Source organism: Pinus tabuliformis, chromosome 8, assembly GCF_031772625.1.
Source record: "Pinus tabuliformis cultivar Carrire ecotype Pingquan chromosome 8, CPIR1, whole genome shotgun sequence".
In the NCBI taxonomy this organism is placed as follows: Eukaryota; Viridiplantae; Streptophyta; class Pinopsida; order Pinales; family Pinaceae; genus Pinus; species Pinus tabuliformis.
Genome location: NC_142294.1, coordinates 246,137,120 through 246,157,571, shown reverse-complemented (window position 1 = coordinate 246,157,571; position 20,452 = coordinate 246,137,120). Strand labels below are relative to the sequence as shown.

Here is a 20,452-nt window from a genome sequence, read left to right as displayed (position 1 = left end):
GTAAATCCTCCAAAATAGTACTTGAATCCTCAGTCTTAATAAGGGAACATTAAGTACAGAATGATTGTTTGATCAAAGCACTACTAGGACAGACTACTCATTTGCTTACAAGTTGGATGGTTATAAATTGCTTCAGGAATGAATTGTTATTTACAATCAAGAGTTTAATCAGTTGGGTAGTTATTAGTATAGGTTGTTTGGTTATTTCAAGTAAGAACTGTTATTACCATAGGATGCTTGTTGAGGAATGATTGAGTGGTTTTTCACATAGAAAGTCTGGTACCAGCATTCAAAGATTTGATTGATACTGTTTGGTGTGGATAAAAGTCTATTTTCTAGAGATACATAGTTGAGTACAAATTTGAATATTGAAATTTATAAAGGTTTTAGATTGAATTTTATTGTTGGGTTTGCTCTTGACAACTAGATGATTTGATTTACAAATAGTTATCACTCCATAAATTGTAAAAAGGAAATCATCAAACTCTGACCTAGCCCTGAACAAAGAGAGCGCAAGGCAATTCATGTTTACGAACCCCAGGTTGACAATTAATATTAAGGGATTCAATCTGATCATTTAAAATCTCTCAAAAAATATGCTAAAGGCACAGATTTTAAGGATGTATGCAACTATTATATAATTTGGGAGAGTTATGCATTCCACAAACTGAAAGAGTTAATATAATTTGAGAAGCACATACTTCTCTCATATCAAATCATTTTGGTATAAGTAAAACAGTTGCACAATTACAAAGATTCTGCTATTGGCCATGGATGAATGAGACAACTTCTAGATATATTAAAGGATGTACTATGCGTGCTTCAAGCAAGCCAAGTAATAGAAAATTAGGATTGTATACTCCACTTCCAATTCCTTCTCATCCTTGGGAAAGTGTTTCCATGGATTTTGTTGGGGGATTGCCAAAGTCTAGAAAGAGTCATGATTATTTGTATGTAGTTTTGGATAGGTTCAGTAAGATGTGTATTTTGACACCATGTAATAAACAGGTCATAGCTGAACAAACTGCAAAGTTGTTCTTTCAAAATGTATGGGTTCATTTTGGGTTACCCACTTCTATTGTATCCGATCGAGATTTTTGATTTGTTGGGAAATTTTGGTCAAGTCTATGGGAGTTAATTGACACAAAGTTAAAGAAGAGCACGACATTTCATCTGCAAACAAATGGTCAGGCAGAAGTGGTCAACAAGATAGTGATACAGTTTCTTCGAGGATATTGCAGCAAGCATCCCAAACTTTGGGATGAGCATTTGTGTTATGTGCAGCATGCTTACAACCATGCAAAACATTCTTCTACTCATAGATCTCCTTTTGAGACTTGTTTTGGTTTTATACCAAAGTCTTCCTTGGATTTTGTATTTGCTAAAGACATAGCAGTTGATCGACACAGTGATGTGAACAAAGAAACCAAGTTCATTGAACAAATCCAGGAAATTCACCAGGGAGTATAGGAACAACTAGAAAGAAACCAAGCAAAGTATAAAGTGCAGCATGACAAGCATTGAGTTGAGCATAGTTTTCAAGTTGGTGATCAAGTTTGGTTGTACATCAGCAAAGAAATATTGCAAGGGGAAGGTAAAAAGTTGAAACCAATTAGATATGGTCCTTTCAAAATACTTGAAAAAATTGGTGAAAATACTTTCCGCCTAGATATACCAGCTTATATACAGATCTATTCTGTCATAAATGTTGAAAACTTGTGATTGTATGAGCCTTCATTGATTGAAGATCCCGAAAAGAAAATTCAACTACCTTCCATTGAAGATCTTTTGCTCAAGTATCTCAATGAGCTACAGGAGGATACAGTTCTTGGCAGGAGGATAATGACTTCACAATGGGGAAATGTTGAGTATCTTCAAGTTGGACTCAAAGGTACAAATCCAAGTAAAGCACGATGGATAGAGATTGGAAAAGTGAAGGAAATTTATCCTCACTTACTCGACATCTAAAACCAACTTTGGTGGTCCAAGAGCTTCCAGTGGGTGGGAGTGATCCAAAATGGATCTAATTTTGTTGCCAGATAAAAATATTCACATGCAGATGAAAGTGGGATCAAGTTGAAGTGCTTGTCGACATGATTCTAATGGTGCATGTTATCACCCCAAGAAACTCTCCTAGGTTGTATCTCAGAGATGCTCGAGAACATTACAAACTCAACAAAAATGTTGGAAATAGGTGGATGAATGGAGGGAATGATGCATATTCAAGCTAGATAACCACTTCTACTATGCTTAACCCCAGACATGGGTGAACACCTACAGGCTACAAGGATTTAAACCACCAATCACTCACAGTTTAAGGAATAGGTGAAGATGGAGAATACTGACCACACCAGCAGATGCACAGGACCCTATGATGGCCAGCTGCAACCAGTTAAAAGGTCTGTAAATCTGTTTCCTAATGCACAGACAGGATGACAGCTCTCTGGCACTAAGATAATAGAAACCTGCATACACATTCAATGATACATACTAGATTCTAACACAGAGGTGGGATGACAGCCCCTCTAATGCTAAACATCAAGAGCACATGAAAAATGCATAACAGGCACAACCTAGAATAGAGTAGAAATGGAAAAGTGAGAAATTAACAGCAAAAGAAGCTTGTATTAGCTAAAAATGAAGACCAGATGCTACAGGTATCACAGTAATTACAGTCTCCAAAATTTGAACCTTACATCAAAACTACAACCATCAACCCTGATAACATCTGTGTTCTGGGTATATATAGAGTTTGATTACAAAGATATGCTATTGTGCTATGCGTGGAGGGGCCATAATGGACCACCAACCACCTTAACTCTCTGATGGAGTCTCTGCTATGATCTGCTACTTTAATGAATAAACCTTATCTTTTCTGATACTCTGTTGTCCTTCTTGAGTAGCTGGAGTGTAATATGGAACATGCTCCATAACTGATAAATGCTTGATCTGCTCGAGGCTGTCCTGTTTCCTTCTTCGGCCATACTGTTTCTTAAATGCAGTTGTTGGAGATGAAATGCGTCGGGTACATGAACGCAGGCCACCTTCATCCTTCGGGTACACAGGAGGCGGAGGCATGGTGGAGAAAGATCAACCATTGGATAGCGTGGATCGACGGTGGAGAGCGCTTGATAAGGAGTATCGGGCAGAAACGTGGACGGACAAACGTGGGCCGTCGGATCGCGTGCGGGCAGATCCAACGGCTGACAGGCGGCTAACATGCACGGGCGATAGCGAGCGGGGACAGGCGGGATAGGCGGTAAGCGGTATCTATCGCACTACTTATCGAAGGTGGGTGGTATTCGTACAGAGCCGCGTGATGCCATTGAACATGCGACATGTGGCAGATGGGATCAACGGGAAATCACTTTCCCCGCTGGTTAACGCACTGGAAACTCGCACGATCGGGAGGTGCAAACACCATCAGATCATGCGACGAACAGTCGGACCACAGGGAAAATGAATGAAGTTTAACGCATGGGGAAAAAGGTATTGGCGGTGAGGACCGTTGGATCAGGATGATCAATGGCGGAGGAGCGAACGCAACATCGCGTTGATGGAAGACAGGGGGGCGTAGCCTTATAGCGATTTGCCGATTGCGATGAGGAATGAAAGCACCGAGGTTATATGATAGGGTCTTATGGAGGTTTAACTTAGCGCCCGAAGACCTGAGGGAAAGTGAGTTTGTACAGGGTTTTAGAGGAAAAAAAAGATACGAAGGGATAAGAGAGTACAAGGAAGCTAAAGGAGAGGAAGGTAAATGACTGCTGTGAGCTCCCCTTTCTGCATAAACACATGGCCGAGTTGATATTCGGTCCTCCAAATGCTGAAGAGTGTAGCAGAGCTAACAGTGCGAACGGCGTGTAAATCCAAGTCCGGATGGAGAAGTTAGAGCCAGTCAAAGTTTATGGAGAATTAGGGAAAAAAAGTAAAAAAAGGGTCAACAATCAATGGTCAACTAGGTCAATGCCTACATCAGCAAGGACATGTGTCACTCTGAGAATGAGCCATGGGTCCTAGATGATGTCAGCAGAGGAGGTGACGTGGCATATTGTGATTGGTTGATATGGGTCAATCCGGTGCTGACACGTGGCAGCCTGGATTTTGCCCAATGTGGCCTTATTTCCAAAATTTTGGGGATCAGGGAGGATCAAACCCCTAACCTCCTGGAATGGCTAATTCTTCATCAGAACTAGGTCACCAGTTGGGCTACCACAGGTCTTGTTAACGAAAGTGATAAGTTTATATTTATTGTGTATCGGGATTGGGTTGCCGAAAAAAGGCTGGAAGGTCAGGGTCAACCCCACGACCGCCGAACCTTTGGATCTATCGTTATCATATAATCCACAAACATATTGTAATATCCCACATTCATCGCAAGTCACAACAACACATGGTATATCATACCATATGATTAATGTATCAACCAATGGAGCCAACACATAATACATCACATATACGTTGTAACAACATAACAAACGACGAAATGGTCCGGTGAGGGTTTTGAACCCTTGACCCACTAAAACCATATATATGCAAAGACTTCAACGCATTCTGATAACCAAATATCATATGTTCCGGCTTGAAACAAAACTGAACAAAATTTTTATTAAATAGCTGCAGGTGCTGAACCCGCCATACTACCAATGCGCAGACTGAGGTAGTTTGGAGTAGGCTGAGGTGGTTTTTGTTAGCAGAGAGTGGTTTTGTAGGGGTAGAGGTGGTTTTGGATCATTCCAAGGGGTCTGGAGGTCACAGTGGCCAAATATGGTCAATTTTATACTCGTTTGACTCGAAATTTCGAGCTGAATGCAATGGTGAGGTCCATTTTCTCATTTGAGTCTCTGTTTTTGAGCTCATACCTGTAACAACATTTTGAAGACAAAATAAAGTGGTCAACACTAGAAGCTAAAGGACCAAGAGACATAGCCAGGAAGTCTAGTGAACTCCTTTATTAAATTTTGTTGTGTTGATGTGTTTGAATGTGTTTTCTATTTGCTTATGTGTTTATGTTATTTGTAACCTTTTCAATCCATTGCACTAAGTAACATAAACAACTTCACATAAAGTTTGTAATACCTTTTTCATTAACGGATCACTCAAAATAAGATGTGTAACCAGTATCTTATTTAGTATTCCAATTCCCGAACTTTAGAACATGTGTTGGCCAATGCTGTAAACAAATACAAGAAAAAAACCCTAAAAATGCCAATCTATAAAAATACATACAAGAAAACATCCATAGTTATCAAAGTTCACAAAAGAGAGGGGGACTCTAAAATCCCTTGCCTTCTCCTTCTAAGGTACCATTACTATTTGTTTGTTGTAATCCTTCATGTCTCATGATGTACTTATTTGATCTATGAAGTATATATGCAACATTTCTCAACAAAAAACAAGAGAGGAAGACCTTCTATGTGACAAAAGAATACTTCAAACTATGTCAATGGGACTAGGAGGACAACATTTGACAATACCAATAAGGAGTGCCTAGAGCATATGTCAACCAGTTCTAAAATCTAAGAATGAAACAAGAGTAGATAATAAAAGAGAAAAGGAATGGAACCCAAAAGAGTATCCCTAGAAAGTGGAATTGATAATAGATAATACTTGAGAGAGAAAATCCTCCAAGTCATGACTAGTCCTCTCGAAAGCAAAAACTATGGAGGTGAGGAAGAGAAACATCCTTACTAGCATTTGAAACAAAGAGGAGCCATCACCATCCACCACCATAAATGTGTCAATGTTGACACAGTTACCCCTTGGTTTGTGCAAGAAATCACAGGGCTAATTGAAGGTCTAAAGGATTTTTAATGACTTTCATAAGGTGAATGAAAAAAATATGCAAAAGGGCATATGACTAGTATGGTTCTCAATTCAATTCAAGCAGCATGAATGGGTCAAATGTGCATAAATAAAGTTACATGGGTTGTGTTTCAAAAGTGACTTTGCAGCAACACTTGCAGAGTTTTCATGGCATACAAAACTTGTAATTGGAGGCAGTTTGATGCCATAGCAGAATTCAAACAAAGACTTTCTAAATGTGGTCACAAATGTTCTGTGTGCTTGGATAGTTTGTTCCGAAGTAGAGAATGATAATGTCCATATCAAACCAAAAATGAAAGGTCTACAGGATACACTTATATTACAGAAAAAATCATTCTTTAGTACACAAGTCAAAGTCTGATAGAAAAGCCCAAAGGAATAAAAAAACATTAGATTGGAAATGGTGTATATAAAGGCAAGTGACCTATCAAGCACCTAAAAAGAAATAAGGTGCAAACACCTGAAATTTCACTTGAATCAGTATAAAGGGATGCTATTAATGTGTTATGGGCTACTTTTAGCCACAACACGGAAATATTGCTCTCTTGAAGCCTAAATTTTGGTGTGATATGCTGTAATGAAGCAAGAAATTGCGGAAAAGCCTTTCCACAATGAAGAATGCTTGGATCAGATGCAAACTCAAGCCTCCTCGGGGATATCAAAAGTCTATCTAAACTGTGAAGCCAGTGCTCTATACCTATTTCAGATTTTGTAGGAGCAAGGTCAGACACTTCTATTTGTATTCTTCAAAAGGGTCACTTAGGTTTTATATATATATACTTGTGTAGCAATCGCTTAAAGGAGTAAGGGTTGATTTATTTGTGCCAAGCTACAAGCTGTATTGAAACATATTTCATGGAGGACCAATTTATAATGTGTTTTGAACCAACTATTATATATGGAGCCATCCCACGTCATTGCAACAATTATGTGCTGACCTCTGTTTTGAGTGGGCTATAGATATGAGAAGTAGAGCTAAAGCCTATTTGGGAGTATTGTTATTTTTATGTTGAGAATTCACCTTAGAATATTTTTTCCACATTGGTGGACACTTGGAGGTCTCATGTACATGATAAGAAGAGTTGTTCCACCTCTTGAAAGTTAGATGTGTCCACTCTGAAGCCCCTGTGCTCATTTTGTAGGAGGGTTTGGGATCATTCTTGACAGGATTGGAGGAGAAGACCCACCACTAAGGGTGGACAGTTTACTTTGGAGCCCATTCTTTTACTTTGGATGACACCTAGGGAGTTTACTGGCTGATTTGTAGAGGAGAAGTACCTTTGAAGGGCCTTTGGAGGTTGGATGCTGCACCAAAACCTTTTTTCCCCTCATTTGTTGGAGATGGGTCACTTTTTTGGGCCTACTGCCTCTCGTGTAAGCATGGGTACATATGAACACTTCGCAATATTTATCACCATTATTGTAAGCCCAAGGTCATGTTACCCCTCTTTCAGTAGGGGTACTCCAAAAAAAATTGGACACACCATATAAGCCCAAAGAATGTGCCTTATAGCCTTGTAAAGTCATGTGGGTGTGTGTTATTTTGTGAAAGTGACTCTAAGATCCCCATTGGTGTGGATGTTCATGGCTACTTTCAGTTTTGTTTTATTCATGGTATGTCTAGATCTGTGGCATTGTTGACTTCCCCTTGGTGGGCAGTAACTCCCTACCTTGATGGGTATCATTGCAATATTTCTTTTCAAATTTATTTTAATTTCCCAAAAAGTATTCTATGAAATTTCTTCAGGAAAAGCACATAATAATTCTTGCAAGAATTTGAGTGATTTAAATTTTAAAATCAATAATTGCAAAGTTTCTAGACAAATTCTATCGTAAAAAACAACTCTTGGTTTGAAGGAACACCAACACTACAAACACATAAACATGTTCAACTTTCAGAGGCCCCAAATGGAAATGACTAGATTTTTTGTAGATACAACCTATCTTATCAAAACTAATTATTGATGACCTTTGGCGTGAGTTGTTATAAGATGAAGTTTCTGATGGTATTATTGGAATTTTGGTTGTTTCTCTTGTCTGATTGTCTTCTGATGCTTTGTTAAATATAGGGTTTCTTTCACTCAAGGCTCCAACATTGGGGATAGGTGCACCTCTGCCAAGCTGCAGCATGTTGAATAACCTTTACATCAATGAAATATAGAGTTGTTCCTTGGAGAGAGTTATTTCTTTATGAAATCTTATGTTAATGCCATGAACCTTGTAACAAATATTCATAGTGCTCAATCAATTTTCTTCAGCCAAGAATCTGCCTAACCAAATGCTGATGGATTCCTCTCACCTACCAAATAATACGCAACAATATTTTAATGTTTTCCTAGAATTATAGGTATAATAAATATCCATATTACAAATTCTGACGCAAAATTAGGCCCTTCTAGTACCTAACTTAATAAGGCTTCACAAAGACCTGTATTGTCTCACAAAAGGTGTAAAATCATTGGAATTTTCAGAATAATGAGTTTGAACAATAGATGGTGAGAAATGTCCTCAGTCAAACTAAAATATTTAATTTCAAATGTTACAGATGGAAGGGACTTTATTTTAATCAACCTATTCCATTAATAATTTCTCAAATCAACTATGTGCAGACTTGGTTCATAAGTACCTAAGCTTTGTATTCATGGTTTGCAAGATGCTGAAAAATTTTGCATGCCCATTCTCCACAAAGCATGTAATTTCATGGCTTGATTTTTAAAATCAACATGAAAGTAATAGCATACCTTGGTCCTAGACACACAAATTGGGAGTAATATTTATAAAAAAATTAAATATAATAAATTATTCCGTTTAGATAGGATATCTATCAATCCAAGATCATGGCTATTCAAACCACAAGCAAAAAATAATGCCCTTTTCCAATGTTATTGACCACTTTATCCAATGAATAATTAGAAAACGTCCAAAAACTTGGCTTATTTCTACATTTGGAACTATTTTTTTTTTTAACGAAGTCGGATACTTATGTATTATAAAACCAGCATAACAGAGTTCTTAGTACATACGGGAGGAGTGTCTGAAAGCTGAGGATCAAAAGTGGGCTCGCAGGCCCATATTCCTCATTGCTTCTTTTAATTAAACAGAGAGCAAAACAAAGACGGCTATATTGCCTTACGAAGGAACCTCCTAACCATCTAAATTTACAATGCATTCCTTAAGGGAAATGTTGAGTGACAGAGTCATCAGGATTCTTGACACTAGCCTTGGTTGAAGCTTCCGCCTGGTAACTTTGGGCAAGGGATCGAATGTGCTCCATGGCTGCCTCCAAGTGGCTGCATCTCTCTTTCAGTGATTCAATTTCATTCTTCCTTTTGTCCAATTTTTTGCGCTTTGAGTTCCTGTCTGCATGATAATCATCTTGCAGCTCTTTCAGCTGCTTGGTCAGGCTGTTGATCATGATCGTGTGGGTCTTGCACATGGTGCAGTCCCTATTGTTGAAAATGCTGTCCAAAAGGTTGCTGGGTTGCGCCTGATCAGCTGAAGGCTTCTTCTGTTCTGCCATTCCAGCAAACAACAAAACGAAACTTGTAGGCTGGGGAGACCCGTGAGGAGCAATGAGCGGGCCTGAAGAGGGAAGGTGCTGGCTCAAAAGAGAGTGGAACGACTGGCTCAGAGGCCTGAGAGTGAACTTCGGGGATATACCTGTGACACTACTGCATTCCAGGAGCAAAAGAGTCAGCAAATATAAACCAACAGAGTGTAAAACTGTAGTTACCAAGAGCACGCTGCGAAGCTTTGCGTCCCGGTGAGAGATGAGGCCGTCGGCTGGTTGCCTTCTGTTGCTGGAGTCGCAATGGGGATGCGGTGTCTTGCCTAGAACTGTGCGTTTACTTGAGACCCGACTGCAATATATAAGACCATGGAGGATCCGCATATGCCTGGATTGATTCTGAATGGGTCTGTTCTTGGGAGGGGAGAGGTCTGTAGATTTGATATGGCTACTGGCAAGGAGCGTGCGGAGGGGATAGACATGATCCCATATCCTGAGAATGGCTGCGCTGGTCATGTAAAGAATCCCCAAGAGATATAATTCCATGATGGTGGTCAGGTCATGAGGGCGATTAGAATTCCGGTGGTACCCGATAGAGCAGAGAAGAGATTTGGGTAAGGGCCAGATACGGAGGAGAATATTCCTGTGGTGACTGGGTTTCTTGGGAGAGGCGATATGGGAGTCCCGCTTAGGGGATGTCTTTCTCATAAACTGAGTCATTCTCCTTAACTTGACCTGTTTGCCTTCTCGTAGCCTTGTTCGCTAGTTCGTCTGCTTCCTTGTTGTGTGCTCTGAGGATGTGCTTGAAGGTGACATTGCCCAGATCCCTGATATTTTCCGTTATCCTTCCTTTGATATTGTTTAATGCTGCTTGTTTGAAGTCTTTCCCTGAGGCCACTGCTGCTATGATGATAGCAGAGTCGCCGAGTATTAATAGGTTTCTTAAGCCAAGTTTCCTGGCAATGGAGGTCCCCAACAATAGGCTGTATGCTTCTGCCTTATTGTTTGTCATGGTGCCCATACCCCACTCTTAAGTAGCTATGTTTCTCCCTTGGCCATCTTTAATAACTCCACCTGCTCCCGCTTGGCCCGGGTTGTTCTTTGATGCCCCATCAAAGTGAAGGGTAGGTCGGTTTTGATTTTGAATCCAGCTCTTAACTTCTTCCTTTGACCCCCTTAGTTTCCAGTCCGTGATCCTCCTCCCTGTGTTTTCTATCTTCTGAGTTCTCCCTTCCAGTTTGAATTTGCTGATCCACTCTTTAACTCTTGCCTCAGTCAGATCCGGGTCTGCCTGGTTAATGCCATTTGCTTCAATGGTCTCAGTGATGAGTGCCATCGTTTTGGCTAGCACGCTGGAGATACTTGGCTTTTCGCTCTTGAAAATACACTTATTTCTGGCTATCCATATCTGCCAGCAAAGATTGGCTGGGATGCTGTTCCATATCCTTTTGACAAGACCCTTACATTTGCCGGAATGAGGGAAGCTATTACCCCAATGTTTCTGTAGAAGAGTGATCTGGTTGGGAGGTTCGCTGATGCTTAGGGGGTTGGTGATGAGCTTCCAGCATGCTCTAGCAAAGGAGCATTCCACGAAGAGGTGGGTAATGCTTTCCCTTGCTTCCTTACACATGCAGCACATTGATGGGCCTTGAATGCCCTTCTTCCTGAGATTTTCAGCAGTAAGGATTTTACCATGCAGAAGGGTCCAATTAAATAGCTTTACCTTTGGCAGACATTCAATTCTCCATATTGCTTTCTGAAGTGGCCAATTGTTAATTGCTTGGGCGTTTTGCAAAACTTTGTAGCCCTCCTTGACCATGTAATTACCCCCATTAGGGTCCCAAACAAATTTGTCTTCCTCCATTCTGTTTGTGGGGGCAGAGCCTATTAGCGAAGTCTTGAGCTTGACCCAGAGGCTCTTAAGATCCTCAGGGAGAGGGAGAGTTCTCCAGCCTGTCCAGCAATTTTGATCCCAAAGGGAGATATCATAAAGAGTTTTGATCTTTGCCTCTGACATCCACCTTTGCAATGGCTTGTAGTTAATGAGCGTTACCCTTTCCTCCTTGCCCATTATCCTGTCCTCCCAAATGTTGATTTCCTTGCCATTACCCGGGGCCCTTGATATGCAAGATTTGAAATGAGGGAGGGTCTTTTTAATCAGCTTCCAAACGGGGGTACACTGTCTTTCAATGATGTTTTCAGAGAGGATGTTGCTTTTGTTCCCATTTAGGTACTTCCTCTTGATGACCTCTGTCCACCAGGTCCCTTTCTCATTGAGAATTCTCCATACCAATTTATAGCCCATAGCCATGTTTGCTAGCCTTGGTATTCTGATTCCGAGCCCTCCTTTTTCCAGGGGAAGAGTGACCTTGTCCCACTTCACCAAACTGAACTTTTTTGTATCTTGCTTTCCTCCTTGCCACAGGAAACTTCTAATAATCAGCTCCATCTGCTTGTGTATTCCTGCCGGGGCGAGAGTGGTAGCAAATTGGTAGATTGGGAGGGCTGATAGAATGGCCTTTATGAGAATGGTTCTACCTGCTAGGTTGAGCCAATATACTCCCCAACTCTGTAGTTTCCCTCTCAATTTCTCAATTAGTTTCGCCCAGATCTCAGATTTGATTGTTTCCTTGGCTAATGGAAGCCCTAAGTACATGAAATGGGACCAATTCCCTTGGGCAGGGATTTCCATAATTATAGAGATTCTCTGAGTTATGTTTCTTGGGACGTTCCAAGTGTATATCATACACTTATTGTTGTTTAGTTTGCCTCCTGAGGCTTGAAGGAAGAGATCCAGGATTTTTTTGAACCTACGAGCCATAATGCTGGAGGCTCCCCCTATTAGCAGAGTGTCATCTGCGAACAGGGAGTGGTTGATTCCCTTAGATCCACGGACTATGTCCACCCCTGTTATTTCTTTTGTTTTGCGCTTGTTCTCCAAATGTAAGCTGAGGGTTTCAGCCATAATAATGTAGAGAAAGGGTGACAGAGGGCATCCCTGCCTCAAACCTCTTGAACTCTTGAAAGCAGTGCAGGGCCTTCCGTTGATGAGGGGAGCTGTCCAGATGTGGGAGATGCATTCCATGACCCTGCTAATAAAGAACTCTGAGATGCCAAATTTCATTAATGCTGCCTGAAGGAAAGAGTGGTTTACCCGGTCAAAGGCGTTCGCCATGTCCAGCTTGATGATCATACCCTTCTCATTTCTGAATAAACTGCTGTGAATTGCCTCCTGAATGAGAATGACATTGTCCGTTATATGTCGCCTAGGAACAAAACCTCCTTGGTTCTCGGATATGAGGGAGGGAAGGATTTTTTTTAGCCTGTGCGCCAAGATCTTGGAGATAATTTTGTAGGAAACATTACACAGAGAAATAGGACGGAATCTGTCAAAAGATTGGGGATTTGGGTCTTTGGGGCTAAGAGCTAAATGAGATGACTTAATGCTGCTGCCCAGTTTGCATTTTGCGAAGAAATTTTTTGCCATTCTAATATAATCTTTCTTAATTACGTCCCAATGAGTTCTATAAAATGCAACTATAAACCCATCAGGTCCTGGGGCCTTATCCAGTGGCATGCTATGGATAGACCATTCTATTTCTTCTTTCGTGATCTCCTTTTCTAATTCTGCGTTTTGTTCATCTGTGATTTTACTCTCTATTATATTTAGGAAATCCGAATTTTTTTTGTATTGGGGGTCAGCAGATAGAAGATTTTGAAAATGTCGAGTCGCTGCTTCCTTGATCTCCCATTGCTTTGTTAGAACTCTGCCCTCCGCTGTTATTTTCCCAATATTGTTCCCTGCTCTCCTCAACTTGATGCTGTTATGAAAGAAAGAGGTGCTTTTGTCACCTGATTTGAGCCATAGGCACCTCGATTTTTGCCTTTGCTCTTCCTCTTCCGCTCGATTCTGTTTGTACAGCTCCATGTACAGGTCATTTTCTTTCCTTAAGTCTTCTTCTGTGTCTTGGCCCTTCTCTTTTTCTTGGTTCCACTCCACAAGTTTCATTTGGAGGTCGATTTTCCTTTTCTCTTTCTCTGTTGCGAAATTTCTCGCCCATTGCTTGATGGCTGTCCTGAGAATTTTGATCTTTGTTTCCCATATGTAATGCGGAGAGCCCATAATTTCTGTTGCCCATTTCTCCCTTACCAGGTTCCTGAAGTCTTCATTGTTTTCCCATGCTCTATTATACTTAAAGGGAATCGGTCCCATATTTTCCACTTTAACCAGATGCAGTGCCACTGGTTTATGATCTGATATATAGCCTTGAATAATTGTGCTTTGGATCCTTGTAAAGTTGGCCGAGATTCTTTCTTGAACCAATATACGATCCAGCCTCTCTTTGATGTTGTTTTTACCAGTTCTCTTGTTCGACCATGTAAAACGCCCGTTCTGAGGAGGGATATCAACCAGCCTGTGAGTTTGGATGATGCTTTCTAATGCATCCCTTGAGGGGTCTGCAAAGAAATTTCCCCCCATCTTCTCTTCCGCATTCCTGATTAGATTCAGGTCTCCCCCCAGGAAGATATTTCTGTCCTGGACATTCATTAAATCTGTTGTGATTGACTCCCAGCAAGAAGCTTTATCTCTGTAATGGGGGGGGGCGTATACATTATATATTGTGTATTCTTCAGTCTTGGATATGTTTTGCATATCTGTTCTTAGCCACCATTTGTTCTGCCTGCTATTTTTTAGATTCCATTTACTTTTGTCCCAAATTGTTCCTATTCCACCTGAGGCCCCTACTGCACTCAGTCCTATTCCCTCATAACTTCTGCTTCTATTCACATTGTTTTGAAAATCCTGATCAGTGATTTTGGTCTCCTGAAGTAGTAGAAAGTCTGGGTGTTCTGATTTGAGAAGGTCGCGGACTGCATTAGATTTTAGGGAGGAGCCCATCCCCCTACAGTTCCAAGAGACCAGATTCATCATTTACTTGATTTATTGTGTGTTCCACTTTTCTCCTTCATCTTCTCCCCGCTCCCTTTGGTCTTGTCTAGATATGTGTCCATTGGCTGCTGGGTTCCTGTGGCCATTTCCTTTGCGGCGTTCTCATCCCTTATCTCTTTGTTTGACTTCCTTCCTACTTTTCTGGGTGGATCGGTGGATGTGATATTTTCCTTTGTCTTGTTCCTTGTTAGGATTCTTTCAACAGTTGGGGGAGGGGAGGAAGGGGGGGGAGAGGGAGGAGTTGCTATGGGGCCTCTCGGAGAGGGAGGGGGGGATGGGGGATCCTCTGACGCAAGGGATTCAAAAGGGTTGGAGGAAGAGGGGAAAGAGGGGCCAGATCCGGAGGGATGGGAGGCTGGGGTTGGGGTTTCATTAGGGGGTTTTGAGGTGGTTCCATGGGGAGGGTTTGACTTCTTCTTCTTGACTTTTTCCCAAGTTTCTTCCGGGGCTTCAACATTATCAGAGTCTGTAGGCTTATTTTTACTACACCTATTAGCAAAATGCCCATATTCATGACATACCTTGCACTTGAATGGCAGCTGCTCATAGTCCACTTGCTGTATATGCGTCCACTGATCTACCTTGAGTTTGATCGCTTCCGGTAATCCTTTCCCCAGATCCACTTCAACACAGATCCGAGCACATGCATGCATGTTCTCCTTTGGTTCCGATCTATCGATATATTTCCCCACAGCATTTCCTATAGCTCTCACCGATTCATCTCCCCAGCAGTGGAGAGGCAGATGGGGGAGACGGACCCAGACCGGGACAGCACTGGGAACGTCCATCTCGGGGTCAAAGTCGGGGGTCCATCTATTGAGATAAAGGCCTCTTGTGTCCATGAAGTATGGGCCGTTCCTGAAGATGAGATTACGGTCTTCCACCATTTCGAAGAGGAATGTGAAAAATCCCCTCCCGCAGAACCTTATTGCTATCTTTCCTTGGACCATTGAGTTCCAGTTTCTTTCCACCCAGCGTTGGACTGTGCGGGGGGAGGGCCAAAGTCCGGTGAACTGTCCAACCAGACCACGATCTGCCAGGGCAACTGCAGCTCTCCTCGGGAGGGCGGGAGGGAGCGGAACTTCCGGAATTTCATCAAGCTTCTTAATAAACTTTGAGGCTGTTGGGCGAATCTTCTCTGAGTTATTCTCTTTGGTGAGAGAGGCAAACATCTTCTCAAGATCTTCCTGTTCTTGGGTTGGCGGATCCATTGCAGGGTAGGCCAGAAGCGCAGGGGGTGCCCCAGTGAAAACCAGAGGAGGGGAAGGGCCGCAGGCCCTCAAGGGAACAGGCAGGAGGCCCCAGGGTGATAAAAAAAGGGGAAACAAAAGAGGGGGGGCGAGCAAAAGGTGAGGGCGGCCCAGCAGCAGCGCTGCCAGGCACAGGCACGCAAAGGCTCAGTCAGTCGCAGCAGCAGCAGGGCGCGGGGCAGCGATCCAATTGCAATATATTGTTCCATTCTACATTTGGAACTATTACCTTAATAGGTATTCTAACATTATAAATTAAGGTTTAAATTTAAATTATGTCAATTTTGACTGAAAGCAATTTACAAGAAGGAAAAACTATGAAATACTTATAGTTTCATTGGTTCGTATGTTTCCACCCTATGAATCTTGCCCAGTTGTTGAAGATGGTAACATGCACTCTACTCCAAGTTTGTTCCCAAATCTTTGGCATCTGATACCCTCATATTCCTTGTTAGACTGTTCTTCATGGCCAGGCTTTGCACCTCTAACAACACGGGCACCCTCAAAATAAGATGTGTAACCAGTATCTTGTTTAGTATTCCAGTTCCCAAACTTTGGAACATGTGTTGGCCACTGCTGTAAACAAATACAAGAAAAACAACCTAAAAATGTCAATCTATAAAAAAAAATACAAGAAAACATCCATAGATATCAAAGTTCACAAAAGAGAGGGGAACTCTAAAATCCCTTGCTTTCACTTTTTTGGGTACCATTGTTATTTGTTTGTTGTAATCATTCATGTTCCATGATGTACTTATTTGATCTATGAAGTATATATGAAACATTTCTCAACAAAAAATAAGAGAGGGAGACCTTCTATGTGACAAAAGAATACTTCAAACTATGTCAATGGGACTAGGAGGACAACATTTGACAACAACAATAAGGAGTGCCTAGAGCATCTATCAACCAGTTCTAAAATCTAAGAAGAATGAAAGAAGAGTAGATAATAAAATAGAAAAGGAAGGGAACCCAAAAGAGTATCCCTAGAAAGTGGAATTGATAATAGATAATACTTGAGAGAGAAAATCCTCCAAGTCATGACTAGTCCTCTCGAAAGCAAAGACTATGGAGGTGAGGAAGAGAAACATCCTTACTAGAATTTGAAACAAAGAGGAGCCATCACCATCCACCACCATAAATGTGTCAATGTTGACATGGTTACCCCTTGGTTTGTGCAAGAAATCACAGGGCTAATTGAAGGTCTAAAGGATTTTTAATGACTTTCATAAGGTGAATGAAAAAAATATGCAAAAGGGCATATGACTGTTATGGTTCTCAATTCAAGTCAAGCAGCATGAATGGGTCAAATGTGCATAAAGAAAGTTACATGGTCTGTGTTTCAAAAGTGACTTTGCAGCAACACTTGCAGAGTTTTTATGGTAGACAAAACTTATAATTGGAGGCAGTTTGAAATTTTGATGCCATAGCAGAATTCAAACAGAGACTTTCTGAATGTGGTCACAAATTTTCTATGTTCTTGGATCATTTGTTCTGAAGTAGAGAATGATAATGTCCATATCAAACCAAAAATGAAAGGTCTACAGGATACTCTTATATTACAAAAAAAATCATTCTTCAGCACACAAGTCAAAGTTTGATAGAAAAGCCCAAAGGAATTAAAAAAACATCAGATTGGACCTATAAAGGCAAGTGACCTATTAAGCACCTGAAATTTCATAGTGTTCACAGAACTGGAACTATGGTTTTCAAAATAGGAGAAACCTCTCCAAGCATTGATCCACTCTCAGTTGTTAAATAAGAATTGTCCCTTGCAAGTCTAAGGTTTGATGAAGCTGCATTCGATTTCAAAGAAAATGCTCATTCCCATACTAACTTGATTGGATTAGGTTTTAGTTTTTGAATTGAATGAAATATCTCACATCTCTCATTATAGATTCATAGAATGGATTTCGATGGTTGTGCTGTAGGAAACATCAAATCTTCCCCACAGTCACCAAATGTGCAGGATACTAAAGTTTTGAGCAACATTTGTGAGATTTTATTGGTCTTCCTCTTGGTGATACATCTATGAAAATCCAAGATGCCATTATGTATAATTTTCTTAGTGAATGAAGATGAGACAATGGTGAAGGAACTAGTACAATTGGTAGATCTACATGAACTCTATTCATAAGAAAAGGTTGTTGAGGAATCCATAGAGGAAGATTGGTTTTGCTGGCTGCTTTCTTCTAGCCATGCCCTGTTTCTTGATCCCTTCTGTTCTTATTTCTCTGATATTTTTATTTCTGTCAGTGATGTTTGATGATCGATGTTTGTCACTGTCCTCTGTTTTTTCATGGGTTCTCAGTCAACAAAATTGGCTTGCTATGAGGGAAACCTTATCAACATGAAAGAATAATTGAGTCTCCTTCGACATGCAAAAAGGAAAGCATATTTCACTGCACCTTTGACTACGAATTCTGGTTTTGTCCATCAGACTCTTCATATGTGAATTTATCATCCTTCTCTACAGAGAAAAGGATCATCTCTGAGTAGGTCAACACAATGCTTACACAATTCTTCCTCTGATAAATGATATTTTTTGTAGCTTAATGGTGCTCCTTCGTTTACTACCAGGGGTTCCTTTAATGAGGGAAATTATGCCACCTATTTAACCAACTGTCATTTTGACTGATATATTTATGCCCTTCAAATCTAGAGCTGCGAATTTTATGCCTTGAAACTCTGCTCATAAAAAATGCAATCCAAAACTTTGGCAGCTTTAACAGTAAGAATTAGAGCCTCTTTGTCTCCAGGGCGAAGTCCACTCAGAACACCATCCACATTCATCTGTTCCAAATATGGGAGGAATTAGGGGACTTGGATTTTGAACTATTGCCCTGTAGTCACCTTGAATGCGAGTGAACTTGTCCATAACGATCTTCTGCTCGGTCACATCTTGGGCAACAAAGCACACTCCCACAACATTCTCCTTCAGGTCCCTGCTCGAGCAAGCATTAACAAGTAAAACTACTGGACCTTTTTCCTCCTCTGAGCCATGTCTTTTCAGCTCAATTTGAACATTTTTCTTTTCAACTCCTTGCAAAGCCAAATGTAGCATCGTTCTCAGCTGAGGTTTCCTTGACGATATTGATTAGAGGCTCCCCCAGGACCTCTTCCACTGACAACCCTGTAAGTTCGACATATTTTCTCTTCCATCCATTTACTCCATAAGCATTGACTTCCAAGATTGGAGTCTTTGTTTTTTCAATCAGTCTCACCATCTCATTTGTCACTACATTCAATTCATCCATTTCCTGACGTTTCGAATCAATGAGTTACATATTTATCGAGATATTTCTACTATTGTCATCAGTTTCTTTGCAGGAACCTCGCAATATTAACTGTTATGAATGGATGGCATCCATCTCAACATCCTCCCAAGGCAAACTCCTCATTTTTACCATTTCAAGGAATGCATCAAACGAAGATCGTGGATGCATTTTCTTACCATCATCTCTATCCTGCAGGTCATGTTTGGCACCTCCCCATTTGATTTCTTTTGCAGTATGAGATTTGAACCAAAACATAAGTCTTTTGAATTAATTATCACCGTAGAAATTCCACAAAATGCATTCCCTAATGATCCCGCTCCAGGATAGCCTACATAAACAAGACTATCTGTGATCAAAATTATGGAATCCATGTGATGCTCAGACAACCATGAAACAATGTCTTGGATCTGAGCCTCAGTAGGAGTTACCCCTAGAAGCCAAAAGTTTTATTCATAGTAAAGGGAAGCACCATCACATCTGAAAAGATCCATGATGTTGGGCTTCCGAGTGACAATTCCCAAGGGTGTGTCATGAAGCAGCATGTTGCAGAGCAATGCTTGAGTGCGCAAAATTCACTTTTCTCTCATTTGAGCAACCAATTCAACTTCCTTGTTTAGATGAATTCCAAAAACTTGCATTAAGAACACATGAGCATACCTCAAAGGAAATGGAACATAGCGTGGACTAGTGTGATGACAAACCACCAGTCCCCAAAGCCTTCTTCCTTTCTGCTGCATCTGCCCCTCGCTACCTCCGTCCAATTCCTTCTCATTGATTACTACAACCATTACTAGAGATGCTATAGAACCCATGTTGGCCATGTATTAAGAATGGAAACCATGAGGTGCTATCAATGTAGATCCACAAAAACTTAGGTCTCTAGGCAATCTCTTGTCCTGACTCATTGTTATAGGTTGTGCATAGAAATCACAAATCATTCTTACTCTGTTCCTCATAAAAAAGAAAATCTTGAAACCTAAAGGACATCAGTTGCAGGGTAGTGAAGACCCAAATAAGGTTCTAAATCATATCTTCTAATCTCGGATATCACCTCACCATGATCATCATCATGAAATTTATAAGCCATAACACGGTCATAGCCTATAAGGTCACACACCTCTTGTACAATCATGTCACACAATAGCCCAATATTTCCACTAGGGATCGATTTCCAACCGTGATATTGCCTTTTGCAGCAAGCTTATAGGATTGTAATGCTCTCATTGCAGAGGTGGAAACATCTGAAGTCCCAATAGGCTCAAAATCTATCACCAACGCCACATCAATTCTATGGAGTATGTTATCACCTAGAACTGCACTCACATGTACATAAATTTTGTCCAAAAATTTCATTGTCAAAAATGGGTGTCAAATGGTTGTTGTCCTATGTTTACTACTTAGGGGTCATGTTTCTAAAGGATATTGATGTGAATCATTTTCAAATACCGTTAGTCATCCTCCATCATGATTGTATAAGACATGTCTTATCTTGTATACGTCACTGGTCCTTTCCGCATTTTCGCAGCGCAGTTTTATTGGTTGATTTTGCAGCGCAATGATGTTTTAGCCTTTTCGCAGCGCGTCAGTATCCAGCCATTTCGTAGCGCATTTTGCTAATTTATAACTATCTGCGCTACGA

At 40.9% G+C, this 20,452-nt stretch overlaps 1 protein-coding gene and 1 pseudogene across 1 annotated transcript; both read right to left on the bottom strand.

The window, feature by feature from the left end:
• Positions 1 to 10,364: 10,364 nt before the first annotated feature.
• On the bottom strand, positions 10,365 to 15,496 carry LOC149235060 (uncharacterized). Its single transcript, XM_089368450.1, has 2 exons — positions 14,807 to 15,496; positions 10,365 to 13,871 (listed from the first exon to the last, which is right to left on the bottom strand). The coding sequence occupies exons 1-2, from the start codon at positions 15,494 to 15,496 to the stop codon at positions 10,365 to 10,367; spliced, it is 4,197 nt and encodes a 1,398-aa protein (XP_089224576.1).
• A 2,764-nt stretch (positions 15,497 to 18,260) lies between these two features.
• LOC149235059 (phytochrome-like) overlaps positions 18,261 to 20,452 on the bottom strand; it is a 45,124-nt pseudogene continuing 42,932 nt past the window's right edge.